The sequence below is a fragment of the Miniopterus natalensis genome, chromosome 9 (assembly GCF_054644295.1).
Source record: "Miniopterus natalensis isolate mMinNat1 chromosome 9, mMinNat1.hap1, whole genome shotgun sequence".
Lineage (NCBI taxonomy): Eukaryota > Metazoa > Chordata > Mammalia > Chiroptera > Miniopteridae > Miniopterus > Miniopterus natalensis.
Window position 1 is genome coordinate 58227500 of NC_142089.1, and position 14352 is coordinate 58241851.

A 14352-nucleotide genomic window follows, 5' to 3' on the forward strand; every position below is an offset into this window, starting at 1 on the left:
ACTACATCAAACAAATATGTAGCTAATAATTATTACATAAGTATGTAACATATATTAAATAAATGTAGTTTGTTTAAATCCTTACCCAAGGATATTTTTTCCATTGCTTTTCAGAGAGTGGAAGGGACAGAGAGAGAAACATCGATTGGTTGCCTCCTGCACTCCCCCGCATGGGACTGGGCCAGGGATCAAACCCAGAACTCTTCAGTACTCCAATGGATGCTCTAACCACTGGGCAAAACTGGCTAGGGCTAAATATAATCTTTTTAAAGATGAACACTCTTGCAACTAACACTCGGACCAAAACGTAAAACTTTGCCAGACCCCCCAGGCCCCCAATCATAATTACAAGAGTCTCCTTCCTCCCAAAATTAAGCTACTTTCCTAACTTTTCTGTTGCACTTCCTATGTTTCTTTACATTTTTAGCATCTAAATGTGCATGCTTCCTTATCTGTAAATTGGGCTCATAGCAGCACTTATCTAAATGGTGGTCGTGAATCAACACATATAAAGCAAGTAGAGCACTTTTCTCACCTAATAAGCACTCAATAAATATTAACCATTATATTATCTCTGACACCCTCTTCTCTACAGGAATTAGAATCAATTACCTAGTTACGTTTTAATTAAGGTGCCTGAATAATTGAGGACATTATTTGGAGAAACGGCCACTTCTTGGCCAATTTTATGGGACAAGGTCCATATATTTTCCAAGCAATTAGTATCTCATTCGTTACCTTGTACTAGCGCTGCTGAATGAAAGTGAATGAACTTTCTTCCTTTGGAGAAAGTATAGTGTTCAAAAAGGAAAAAAGAAAAAAAAGGCTTTTTCAATGATTCCACTACAGCTATTTTCTTCGGGCAAAAATATTCAAAACCCTGTAACTCATCAGTCCTCCCACTTCCCCGCTCAAAGGCTCTGCCCCTACAACTTTACCTCCTCTCTTCATCGCCCTAAGTTTTGTAGCTCTAAAAGCAAAGCGCTGGCATATAACCTGAGGTTTCTCAGCTGAGGTCCAGGAGCAGTTATTCGCGCCACGCTGGATGTTGTACACACCCTTTGCAAGGGGCTCAGGAGTGTTCTGACTCCCGCTGATTTTATGTTTTCCCCCAACCCCCGCACCCTAGCACCCCCAATATCCCTTGCCCAAAACCATTAAGCGAGGGAGTGCCACTCGCCTCTGGAAAGGTTTTGCGAACCTGTCTTTTCTAAAGCCGGGGGGGGGGCGGGGGGGGGGGGAAGCTCTGACATCCCACACAATGTAGGAAGGCTGCACGGGTTGTTAGAACTCGGCTCTCAATTTTAAAACCCTATTAAAATGCACGGTTAACACCAACCCGAGAGCAAAGAGGGACGCGGGAAAGGACCACGAGGACCGGGTAGTCCCGGGGCCCATCAGCCCCCTGCGCGCGAGGGGCGGGGTCCTGGCCGGCGGAGGTAAACAGAGCGACTACGCCTGCGCCCAGCCGCCCGCGTCACGTGCCGGCGCGGCCCGGGCCTCGGTGGTTTCCGGGACCGCTGCTCGGCTGCCGTACGGAACAGCCGAAGAGCTGACAAGAGGCGTCACCTTTCCCTTAGGGGGCGGATTCGGGTGGCGGCCGAGCGCGCGGGCGGAGACGCCCCTTCGCCGGGAGGCGGGGAGTGAGGCCGTGTCCTGGGCTCGCCTGGCACCGCCGTACCTCGGTGGGACATGGCCCGCTGTGGGGAGGGGAGCGTGGCCCCGACGGCACCTGTGGGGTCCCCCGGCGTGTGCAGTAAGGGGTTGCCAAGGAAGGGGCCGTGTGAGCGGCGCCGGCTGAAGGCGTTGGTGTCGGAGCAGCTCGGCCAGGATCTGCTCAGGTAGGAGGCGGCGGGAACTCTGGCCGCTTCAGTTCTAACGCGCCCACCTCCGCCGCTGGCGCTGCGGCTCCTTCTCGGTCTCGGTTCCTCCCGCCTTGTTCTCCTCGCCTCGGGCCATTGGGGATGCCCTGCAGTCTCCTCCCTATGAAGCGGTTCGCTCCCGAGCACCTCGGAGACCACGTACCAGGTTCAAAAAGAGAACCCCGGGTGTAAAATAAAACCAAAATCAATATCATAGTTACGTGCAGCACCAGTAACAACACGGCTTAGGTCTTGAAAGACAGATATCGCTAAGGTCCGGGTGCCCCCAGGTTTCTTGGTCCTGAAACGTGCACAAGTTTTTCTAAGCTTAAGCAATTTTAAGAAAAACGATAAAATTAGGCAGAAAAAAAAAATTAAATTAGAATGAGGAAGAACAGAACAAATTACTCGAGCTTTGGAGGTTTCCTTTTTTCTGAGCTCTCTTTAAACAATTTATCAAATGCTTACATAGAAACAGCGATTGCAACCTGGCTTCCCCTCTCCACCTAGAACACTACAGCTCCCAGCAACTTCCAGCTCCCATGAAGTCCAAAGCAGATAGACGGAGGGTTGTTGTGAAGCTTCACCCAGGCTATGGTGACCCTAGCTAAAGTCATCTCAGTTTATAAAGAAAATAAAGCTTAGAAGTATTCCCTAGCTAATTTCCATTTCCACCAAAACATTGATTCTTGATCTTTAGTGTGCATCAAAATCACCTGGAGGGTTTGTTAAAATTTAGATTTACTGGGTCCCAGACCAAAGGCCTAATTCAGTTGGTCTGGGATGGGCCCTGAAGTTTTTGCATTTCTAACAAGGTCCCTAGTAATGCTGGTACTGCTGGCCTCAGGCTACATTTTGAGAACTACTGAATTAGAGTAAACAGTTACAACTAATAACTAACAGTTGTGCAGCTGTCTACATTTAGGCTCCAGCAGTTAACAACTGAACTTTATAAGGTAAAAATATTTCCTTTTAATTTGGGCCTATCAGAGATGCCCCTTTGTCTCCACCAATTGTGGATTGATGTAAAAGATGGAAGAAATAAGACTGAAGTTGTGTTTTTCGGGTAAGTTGCTGAGGATGAGGTACTCCTCTTCAGTGGCTTTATTCTTCTGACTGTATTGTGAGCATAAAATGTCATGAATTTCAGGAAGTTAATATATCTAATGTATATAAAGAAAATGAGGTTAAAAGTACAGCACTTGAACAACTTATCCTCATTCTAGCAGCAGGTAACGATGGGACCCTGAGCTCCCGAGTTATTACAAATAAAGAAATACAGGTGTAGCATCTTTTTAACTACAAAACAACTTCACATGCTCACGCAGCCACCTTAAATGCTAATATTCTTTAAGCACAGCAATAGCTTTGATTTTTTCCTACAAATATTAATGAAGTAGCTAGCACCTACTGTGTACCTAGCTCTGTACGAGGTCCTGAAGAATGAAAGATTAATAAGACATGGCTTTGGTGTTTGTGCTTAAACTCTAGTGAGAGAGATAACAGCCAAACAAAAGTGATGTTGGGTCCTGGCAGTTTTACTCAGTGGTTAGAGCATTGACCCTCAGACTGAAAGGTCTCAGGTTTGATTCCAGTCAAGGGCAGGTAACTTGGTTGCAGGCTCCATCCCTGGCCCTGGTCCAAGGTGTGTATGGGAGGCAAGCAATCAATGTGTGTCTTTCTCATTGATGTTTCTATCTCTCGCTCTCTCTCTTTCTCTCTCCCACTCTCTGAAAAGCAATGGAATTTTAAAAATATCCTTTGGTGAGGATTTAAAAAAAAAAGTGATGGGACCCAGGTGAGTTGTGGAAGGCTTTTTTAGGGTGACATTTGAATTATCTCTTGGGGGTTGATTAAAATTGAATAGGTAGAGATTAGGAAAGGAGAAATCAGAGTGTATTTAAACAAGGGGAATGGCTTTTACACAGGCATAGAGATTTGAAAGAGCTTGATATAGTTTGGGAAAGCAAGTTGTATTGGATTCTTCTAAACAGCAAGGAATAGACATCTCTGGGCTACCGGAGGTAATAGGATATATGGAGAATTAAGGAAAAACAGGAAATAGTTTCAAAATAAAAAAGCCAGATCTGATGTAGAATTGGAAAGTTGCTGGGGATATAAAAGCAACTGTACAGTAAAACTAATTGAGAAATGGACCATTATTCACAACAATTGTAGTAAAAATACTTACTGCCTTCCTACTATTAGCTAGACCCTGGTCTGAGACATAATGGTTCATTTACTCCCCTGTGAGGTAAGTCTTGTTATTATTCCCATTTAACACACAGGGAAACTGAGCATTAGAGAATAAGCGGTGGAATGTTGCCAGTCAAGCTCACATTAGAATCACTTGCCCAAGGTCACACGACCAGAATTTGAACCCAGTCTGACTTCTCTGCAGTAGTTACATGAACTGATTTGTCCAGTAACTGTTTCTTTATCTTTGCTTCTCTCCTTACACATTTCTTTTTCTTACTGTACTCTGGGTTAGCTTTGCAACTCTCTCAAGAGTGTGATTAGTTGGTCCCTGTTTACTATAGAACATTTCTGCCAGAGTTTACTTGTTTAACTACTGCATTGGCTGATGGCTAACCGTGGATCAGTCTGTTGTCCATCCACATGGGGTTAAGAGCCTCAGGGTCATATGGTACTAAGCAGGGCCATATGTAAATAATAAATGAATTTGGAAGCTTTATGTGGGAAGGGATTGTGTGATGGCAGGCAGTCAAAGTGACAGTAGATAAGGGTAAATGGGTAAACTAACACTAAATCATGGAGGCCTTTTTTCAGTAAAGAGTTTGGAATGTATTTGGAGGCAGTGGAAAGCCATTGGTACTTTTTTTTTTTTAACATTCTATATTATTTTATATTAGTTTCAGGTGTACCCATTGGTGTTTTATTTAAGTAAAGGATCAACATATTTAGGTCTTGAATTGAGGAAAGAGAAATTGTAAACAAGGAAACCAGCCAGGAGATTTTGTGATAGTCTAGAGATACATAATGGTGGTGGAAATGGAAAAGGTGAAAGGGATTCATATGTGCTATTGGCGAGCTTTGCGACCAATTACATGTGGAGGAACAGGGAAAGGGAAGTATAGAAGATGGTGCCAAACCTTAGGACATTTGAAAGGGAGGAGCATGGTGAATGTTCAGGAAGCCACATCAAAGAGATCATTGGAAATATGTCTGGAGTTTAGGAGGGAAATTGGAAGAGCAGATATAGATTAAAGGTTGGTGGCATCACCAGCACCCAGTTGTCCAAACCAAATATTGGAGAGATCCTAGGTTATTCCCCTCAGCTTCTATATCCAGTCACCAACTACTGCCAGTTTTATTACCTAAATATATTTTAATCCCATCCCTATTCTCTTTTTAAAAAATTTATCTTTATTGTTGAAAGTATTGCAGGTATCCCCCTTTTCCCCCCCATTGATCCCTCCACCCTGCAACTGCACCCCATCCTCCCAGGCCTTCACCACACTATTGTCTGTGTCCATGGGTTATGTAAATATGCGTATAAGTTCTTCGATTAATCTCTCTCCACCACCCTCTCACCCCCGCCTTCCCACTGAGAGTCATCAGTCTGTTCCATGCTTCTATGTCTCTGGATCTATTTTGTTCCTCAGTCTGTTTTGTTTATTAGATTCCACATATGAGTGAGATCATGTAACCTGAATCAGGAAGAATCAGCAAAACTGAATAGGCTAATAACAACTGATGAAATCGAAAGCAGTAATAAAAAAACCCAGCAAACAAAAGCCCTGGTTCGGACAGCTTCACAGGAGCTTTTTAATTCTTTAAGTTGTAGGGTCAGATAGTGTTGACTTTTTGTCTGGAAGATCTATCCAGCAAAGTCAGTGGGGTGTTAAAATCCACAGCTGTGACTTTATTGCTGTTGATCTCTCCCTTAAAGTTTTTAAGGTTATTATTGATAGGTCCTTATTTATTGCCATTTTAATTCCTTATGCCTATGTTTCTCTCTCGCTTTATTCTTATTATTACAGCAGTCCCTTTAACATTTCCTGCAATGCTGGTTTGGTGGTGATAAAATCCTTTAGCCTTTTTTTGTCTGGGAAGCTCTTTTCACCATCTATTTTGAATGTCAGCCTTGCTGGATAGAGTAGTCTTGGTTTCAGATCCTTGCTTTTCATTACCTGAATACTTCATGCCATTCCCTTCTGGCCTGTAGCGTTTCTGATGAGAAGTTAGCTGACAGCCTTATGGGAGCTCCTTTGTAGGTAACAGATCGCTTTTCTCTTGCTGCCTTTAATAGTCTCTTTGTCTTTAATTTTTGGCATTTTAATTATGATGTGTCTGGGTGTGGGCCTCTTTGGATTCTTCTTGCTTGAGACTCTGTGCTTCCTGAACTTGTGTGACTTTATCCTTGACCAGGTTAGGGAAATTTTCTGCCATTATTTCTTCAAACAGGTTCCTTGCTTACTTTTGACCTCCTCTGGCACTCCAGTGACACTAATATTGTTATGTTTCATGTTGTCCCACAGGTCCCTTAGACTATCCTTCTGTTTTTTCATTGTTTTTTCTTCTTGGATATTTTTTCACGCTGTTGAGCGTCCTTACAATCAGTATTCTGAACTCTGTATCTGATAGATTGCTTATCTCCATTTCATGTAGCTCTTTTTCTGGAGACTTCTCTTGTTCTTTCATTTGGGGCTTGTTTTTTGGCCTTCCCATTTTGGCTGCCTGTTTGGGTTTGATTCTGTGTATTAGGTAGATCTGCTAGGCTTCTCAGTCTTTTTGGAAGGTCTCTGGTGCAAGCCAATGTCAGACGCAGTTTGTGACTGGCCCTGAGTACCCTGTTTGGAGCTATCAACAACCCAGGGCTTGGGATCTCCTCTGTTGGGGCTGGGTGTGTTTGAACAGGACCAAAATGCACACCAAAGTCTGCTTTTCCAGAGCCCGGGTCCAGAAGCAGATCAGGTAAAGACTCAAAGCACTCTGAGGTCTGCCTCTGCCTGCAGACTGATTAATCTGATTTTCTTAATGAGCCTCAGGCTGTAGAAACTCCTCTGGGTAAGGTGAGACTTTTCCAGCAAGGTGGGGCAATTGCTTCCCCCTTCAGGCAAAAGCTGCAAATTGTCTGCCTGAAAAAGATGTCCTCTGCAGTATGGGGCAATGACTCTGCACAGGCACAGGAATCCAGATGGGTGCCTTCTGATCTCAATCCCCAGAGCCCACAACCCTAGATTCTTCTCACACAGTTCTAGTCCACTCTGCCCTCCCTCTTCTGGAGCCCAAGGTGAATAGCTACACACAAACTTTGTGTGTTGGCTCTTTAAGAGGATGCCTGCATTTCTAGCCATCTCTCTGTGGCAGACAGAAACCCTGCTGCTTTTCACAGCCAGTTGTTATGTGGGCACCTCTCTCAGGTCTGGTGCTCTTGGCTGGGAAGCCCAGCCTGGCGTTTAGGCCCCAGAGTTCTCAGTGGGAACCCCCACAGCTGAGATCTCCCTCTGGAGCTTCAGCTGCTGCCTCTGGGAGCCCAGCCAGCCCTCTCGCACCTCCGCACTTCCTACCAGTCTCTATGTGGTCTCCATGTTTCCTCCTTGGCTGTTAGGGTGCTCTCCAGCTTGCCTTCAGTTGCAGTTGATTGTTCAGGATGGATTTTCTATATTTTAGTTGTAATTCCAGTTTGGTCCCAGGAGAGGGTCAGTGTAGCTTCCACTCAGCCCACCACCGTCTTTTCTAGACAGGCTTACCCTGACCCATCTTCAAACTTAGCTCCTGCCTCCTCTATCCCTGTTCTCTGTCACCAGTCATCTCCTGGCTCAAGTCCTTTACATCATTCATCTGTGCTGTGTAGTAGTTTTCTCATCTTCATTCTCATGTTCCCCTAATTCCTCTTCTACACAATTATCAGGTAACTTTTTGAAAAATGAATTTGTTCGTGTTTCAAACCATTTAGTAATTCTCCTTCAACTGTAAGAGTTTAGCTCTTTGCCTCTCACTCATCTTTATCCCTACAGCTGCCTCTTCCTCTTCTCATCTCAGTACTCTGCTGACCAATTTGTAGCTCCACACTCCACATACCAGGAACTCCTTTCTACCTTGCTTTGCTTCCCTGACCAGCTCTTATTCAATCTTCAAAATCCCATTTGGTTTTCATGCCCTCTATAAGGCCTTATGTCTGTCTCTGAAAAAAATTTACTTATTTGTGCTATTGAAAATATCATGCTCTTCAGTTTTCAGGCCTGGCCTCCCTAGTATTATTCTGTACACTCCTCAAGGGCAGATATTATGTTTTAGTCATCTTTATATCTGCAATGCTTAGTACATAGTATACTTGCTCAATAAATTTTTAGTGATAACCAGGTTTACTCAGCAGTCTAAAATGCTTTAGATAGGTTAATATGGTAGTTGTTGACAGAGAAATAATATGGAAAGAAGTTGGGCCTTGACATCATTAAGCCTTTACTCCAACCTGTTCTTCTTCTAAACCTTACTGTTAGATGAGACAATAAATCTCCCTTAATGTTTAAGAGGTCCAAATTAGATATTGTTACTTGTAACTGATACAAGGGGTTTTATAAAATAAAAAGCACTATATTTTCACATTAACAATTTTTAAGACACATTAACTTTTTTAAATTGAGCAAATATTCATGAGCATCTATTATGAGCAGCAAGACAGATTCTCGAGTGAAGGTTGTATGGCTAACAACTGCAATGCTTCCTTATTCACTTGACAAGTGGGGAATGGGAAGAAGGTGAGTGGGAGAGAGGAACAAATTATTTGTACAATTTGAGTTTTTATTAATTTTTGAGAGACCAATACATTTTTGCATAACTTTAAAAATCAACTGAAAGTAATTCATTGATGAAAATGTTGACTAAAATGCATTTGTTTGCTCATTGTTTCCAAGGTTCTGAAAGCTTTGTTCTGAAGCATTTTGTTTACGGTAAAACACAACAAAATTTAACAAGCAGATATCGAGCTCTTGCTATATACTGGGGAGTTCATTGTCTAATACGGAGAAAAAACACATAAAAATGATGATGTAATGACGGAAGTACTGTAATAGAGGTGTGTACTGAGTGTGATGGGATCAGAGGAAGGAGCCATTAACTTGGTCTTCGGGGAGTGAGTGTCAATGGCAACATTCTAAGCTTTCACTGTAATGGATCTCTTCATCCATTACTTGTACCTCCTATAGTGAATTGGTTCTGATTGCCAGTTATACCATGTAATATACAAGTCCTCTGAGAATACGTACCTTGCTGATGATAGTGTTATAGTAATATGAAGTGCTTAATATAGAGAGAGTAAAAATATAGTTACCACGGAGACAAAAGATTATATTATCACAATTTCTATTATGATGCTAATTTCTGTTCTTCCGTCTCTTTACTATACATGTAATCAGTGGGCATATATACTATGTCTGTACATTAGTAAAGGTATTTGAATGGGTTTTAGATCATTTTAATAATAGATTAGAACATCTGTAATATTTTCAACAATAAAGATTTTTTTTTTAAATGGGAAAAAAAATAGATTAGAGCATGATTAGTTGTGTTTGTTGGGGGAAGGGGATGGAAAAGGGCTTAAATGTCACATTCTTGACAGCCAAACCTGCATTTCAGACTTGGTATTTGACAATAGTCAGAAGAAAGTGTACCAGTTTCTAATCTGTATTGTCTATTGTTATATCTGGTTTGTTGGTGTTGTTAACTGGTTACTTTTTTGGCGGCAATTTTAGTAAGATTTTAAAAAATTGATTCTGCACAATAGTCAACTATATTACTACTTTGTATTTTTTTCAAAATAAATCTGAAATAGAAAATCAACATAAGTAGCAGAAGATAAACTTTACTATTATTAAAAGAAATAAAAAGAAATATTTTTTGAAAAAGTATCTTACTCTTTAAGTGAAATTACTTTTGTTTTCACGTATAACTTTTGGAAAATTAGATTCTAAACCAGTATTAGTGTTCTTTGGAATGAACTGAGAACAAACTTTTTTGTATTAACATTTATTTTATGTTACCTCTGTATTTAGTTTGTGTTATTTTTAAAACCTATTTTATAACAATGGGTATATTACATATTTATGAGTATCACTAATTAAACTATGGTTCCTTTTTATTCCTGACAGGCTTCTAAAGGAAGAAATCCATACAGATGTTACTTTCTCTATAGGTTGTACTTTATTCAAAGCACACAGAGCGGTCCTTTTAGCAAGGGTTCCTGACTTCTATTTTCATAGTATTGGACAGACATCAAATAATTTAACAAATCATGAGCCTGTTGCTGTGGAGAACTTTGAAGCTTCAGAATTTAGGACATTTTTGCAGTAAGTGCATTCTTTATCTTTTTTTCTTATATTTAAGCCTAATATGTAATTCTTTTTAAAACATATGTATATGTTTTTATTTCATATATTTTTATAAACTTCTAAGAAAAAGCCATTCATTTAAATTCCAAATTACCTTAAATTAGTATTAGCAGAGGCTATGTATTAGTGTTAAGAGTATTAGGAGACTTAGTGTTGGGAGAAGCTAAGTACTAACTTAAGATTGATCCTGAGAGAGAAGATCTGCCTTCTGGCTGTGCATTATCTTGTTTTATGATTTCTCTTAGTCTGTTTTCTCATGTTTAGGACAGGAGTTTGATAAATGCTTTGTCCTTCATAGCACTTCACAGTCCTCTCTTTTAAGCACTTAGTCACATTATATCTTGTATTAGGTTAGTCATATATGTCTGTGGTTATATAAGCCCCCTGAGATTAGATCCTCTCATTGATGTGAGCATCCCCAGTGGTATCTCATGTACTCTCTTGCACATACAAAGTGTTTGTGATGTACCCTTCCCCTCTTTTTTTTAGTACTTTGCATTGAAACGTCTACATTACTATAAAGCATAAGTAGAGGGTTAAAATGGAAAATATGAGATTAAAAATATTTTTAGTAAAAATTCTGATAAAATAGATTTTTGAGGTTTTACTTTGTAAAATTCACTCCTTATAAGTGTCTTCAATGCATTCTTTCTTTTTAAATAACCAATAAAGATTTTGAAATATTCCGTTATGTTGTTACTTTTTATAGAGTTCCTTTGGTGTATACTTGAGTTAGAGTTGGAAATGCAGTCTTTGAAAAGTTTTTTTTTATACAGTGACTTCAGATATGGATCAAATGATTGACAGTGGAAAGTAGTGCTTGCTTTATGACCTCATGATTAAAATTTAACTCAAGATCATTAAAATCTTTGATTTTCCAATAAGACATCCCCTGTTACAGTTGTGAGAGAGAGTATGTGTATATTTGTATGTGTGCATGTGTGTGTGAAGGAAAGAAAAGAGGGAAGACCTTTGAATTTTCAGTTTAACATCAATAACTGGGAGATGCTGGGGTAAAGTGTCAGCCATGTAAACACATAGAACAACACAGAACAAAGGATTCCATATCCCCTGCAGCTTTCTTGGGTGGTGGCTATTTTCTCTCCCATATCCTCTGTGCTAATAGGGCTAGAAGTGGGTGGGATAGGTATATTCTTGTATTAATTATATTTAACTATATTTTCTGTGTTCTTGATGCTTTGGCATTTGAGGCCCTACTGACCCAGTTGGTGGAAGGACTACTTCTCCCAGGATTAGCTAATTTCCTGTAAGCATGCCTTTTATAAGCAAACCAGTTCAGAGTTCATTCAGACACCCATGGCTTTTATCTGATTCTTACACTCCAGAAAGCAATATTCCTCTGCTCTAATCATTCCAGGGCCAGGTACCAAGCAACTAAAAGACCACCTTTATAGCTCAAAGGACCCCCCCTCCACACACACACACACACACATTCAAATTATCCAGTCCTAAATTTGCTCAGCTGCTTGCCTTGCCTCATTCGCCCCTTCCCACAAAACCACAATAAAGGCTTTTGCCCGCGCTTTGCCCTTGCTCCTCCTGCCTCCAGACCCACCCTGTTGCTTCCCCATTCAGCCCTTCCTGATGTGGTATTCCCCACTCCTCTTGGGAACTGCAAGTAGCTATTTTTCCAATGACATTCGTCTCCTGATCTGTTGACCTCAGCATACCTCCATAAAAACAAATTCCCAGGTACATTTTTAAATGCTTGTGAACTGTATTAGTTCTTCCAGACCTTTCTTTCTTCTTTCTTCCTAAACCCTGTCTTTGAATCTCATTTTACATAAGTCTGTACCACTAGCCAGTCATGTGTAGATCCCCTGGTCAGTCAGCCTCATTCCTCAGTGAAACTGACTATTGCCAGTTTCTCTTGTAACAGACATTTTGCTAGTTGCAGTTGCCATATAAATGGTGTTTTCAGTACCATGGCTGCTTAGTTCCTTAATCCCCATCTTCTAATAATCTTGTTTCCATTATATCTCAACCACTCAGTACCAAGTGAAAGCATAATTTATGTCATTATCAGTAACTGCAACTCTCCACAATCTGAGGTCCAAGCATCTCAGTCTCTTAACTTCTACTTCCTATCTTTCTAGCTTACTCCCTTAAAACTCCACTTCTACTAATTCATCAACTCCACCAGGAGCTGCAATTAATCTTAACCACATTTTTATTGTTTCTTATCCTCATATATTTTCATTTCCATCCTTACTCTGCTTAAATTCCTTTCTATCGTTGTATCACTTCCTTTACATAAGCCTCTGTTCCCTCATCACCTCTAAATTTGCCTTATTTGCATGTCAGAACTCCAAACCTTAATTGTAATCCTTTGACTTCTCCATTCCTGCATCCATACAGTTGAATAAAACAAGAGAAAAACACATGCTAATCAGTCTTGCTTTAAATCATGACCATGAACCTCAGGTAGACATTTAGTGCTGTTGGTCATATTACATGAATCGTAATATTTCCCTAGTTTCATTTGCTCTCCCGCTCTCCTGGAGGATATTGCACATCTCCTCCTCCTCGGACTTGCAAGTGCTCTTCCCTTATTTTCATTCTCACTTTATGACCTTGCTTTCTATTTCATTGAGAAAATCAAGGCAATTGGAAGAGAACTTGCACAGATTTCTCCCACAGCTACATACTTGCATCTGTATCCTGTGCTTTGTCTCTCCTCTTGTTACTATTGATGAACTGTCCATGCTTTAAGATCAATTCCTCCACTTGTCCACTAGATCTCATTCTATTCCTTTTCACCTACTCAGAGACATTGCTCCAGCAATTTTCACTTTCAGAAAACAAGTTTCCCTTCTCTTGGATCTTATCATTAGCATGTAAACATGGTATCCCAGCTCCTCCACCTAAAAAATCAATGAAACCCTCTCCTTATCCCACTTCCCCTCCAGCTAGTACTCTACCAGCTAATGCTCTATCTAATGCTCTGCTCCCTTTCACATCAAATCTCAACAGTTATCTATCACACTCACCAATTCCATTCTCCTTTTTAAAAATTGAGATATTCACTTATTATAAAATTCACTCTTTTATAGTGTTTAATTCAGTGATTTTAGAGTACAGTTGACCCTTGGACAGCACAGATTTGAACTGCACAGGTCCATTTAAGTGCTGATTTAAATCTGGGCTATTCAAGGGTCTGTATTCACAATGTTGTGCAACCATCACCACTGTCTAATTCCAGAATATTTTCTTCATCGTAAAAAGAAACCCCATACCCATTAGCAGTCACCCCCCACTCTTTCCTCCCCTCTAGTTCCTGGCAACTGATAATCTACTTTCTGTCTTTATGGCTTTGCCTATTGTAGGCTCATATAAGTGGCATCATTTAGTAGTACATGGCCTTTTATGTCTGGCTTTTTAAGCTCGGTATGATATTTTCAAGGTTCATCCATGTTGTGGTGTTCATCAGTATTTCATTTTTATGGCTGAATATTTCAAGGATCAAGGGTCACCAAGACCTTCCTTAGGTTTGATGATTTTGTGAGGAAGACTCACAGGACTCAGGATATAGTCATAATCCAGGCTATAATTTATTACAAGGAAATAGAGAAAAGGCACATGGGGTGAAGTCCACAGGAAACCAGGTGCACACTTCCAAGGGTCCTTTCCCAGTGGAGTCATACAGGGTATCCTTAATTCCCCTAGCAATGAGTTGTGACAACATTTCTGAAATGTTGCCAACCAGGGAAGCTCATTAAAGACCCAACACCAAGGGTTTTTATTGGGGGTTGGTTACATATGCATTCTTTGCCTAATGTATACCCATATTCCAGATTCCTAGAAGGAAAAGAGGTGTTTAGCATAAAACAATTGTTTAGGCAAAATGAGCCACCCTTGTCATTTACAAAATGCTAGGAACACTCCTGAAATCATGTTTTCAGATACCAGCCAAGAGCTGACCTTGTTAGCCTTACAGAAGATAAGTCAGGCCTGCTATGTTAACTCTTTTCTGTGCATGTGGATATACCATATTTATTTATGTATTCATCAGCTGATAGATATTTGGGTTGTTTTGACTTTTTAATGTTATGAATAATTCTGTGAACACTATGTACAGGTTTTTGTGTCAGCATAATGTTTTCAATTCATGTTAT

General features: G+C 40.5%; 1 protein-coding gene across 3 annotated transcripts in view; it reads left to right on the forward strand.

Moving 5' to 3' along the window:
- Positions 1-1692: 1692 nt before the first annotated feature.
- Positions 1693-14352, forward strand: part of BTBD8 (BTB domain containing 8) — a 77663-nt gene continuing 65003 nt past the window's right edge. The window contains exons 1-2 of one of the 3 annotated variants that reach the window (XM_016197193.2): positions 1693-1841; positions 9977-10174. In XM_016197193.2, coding sequence (XP_016052679.2) covers positions 1693-1841; positions 9977-10174 — 347 coding nt within the window. Of the gene's footprint in view, positions 1842-9976; positions 10175-14352 lie in introns of those variants that run through there. The other 2 variants (XM_016197192.2, XM_087820585.1) reach the window with 2 other exon arrangements.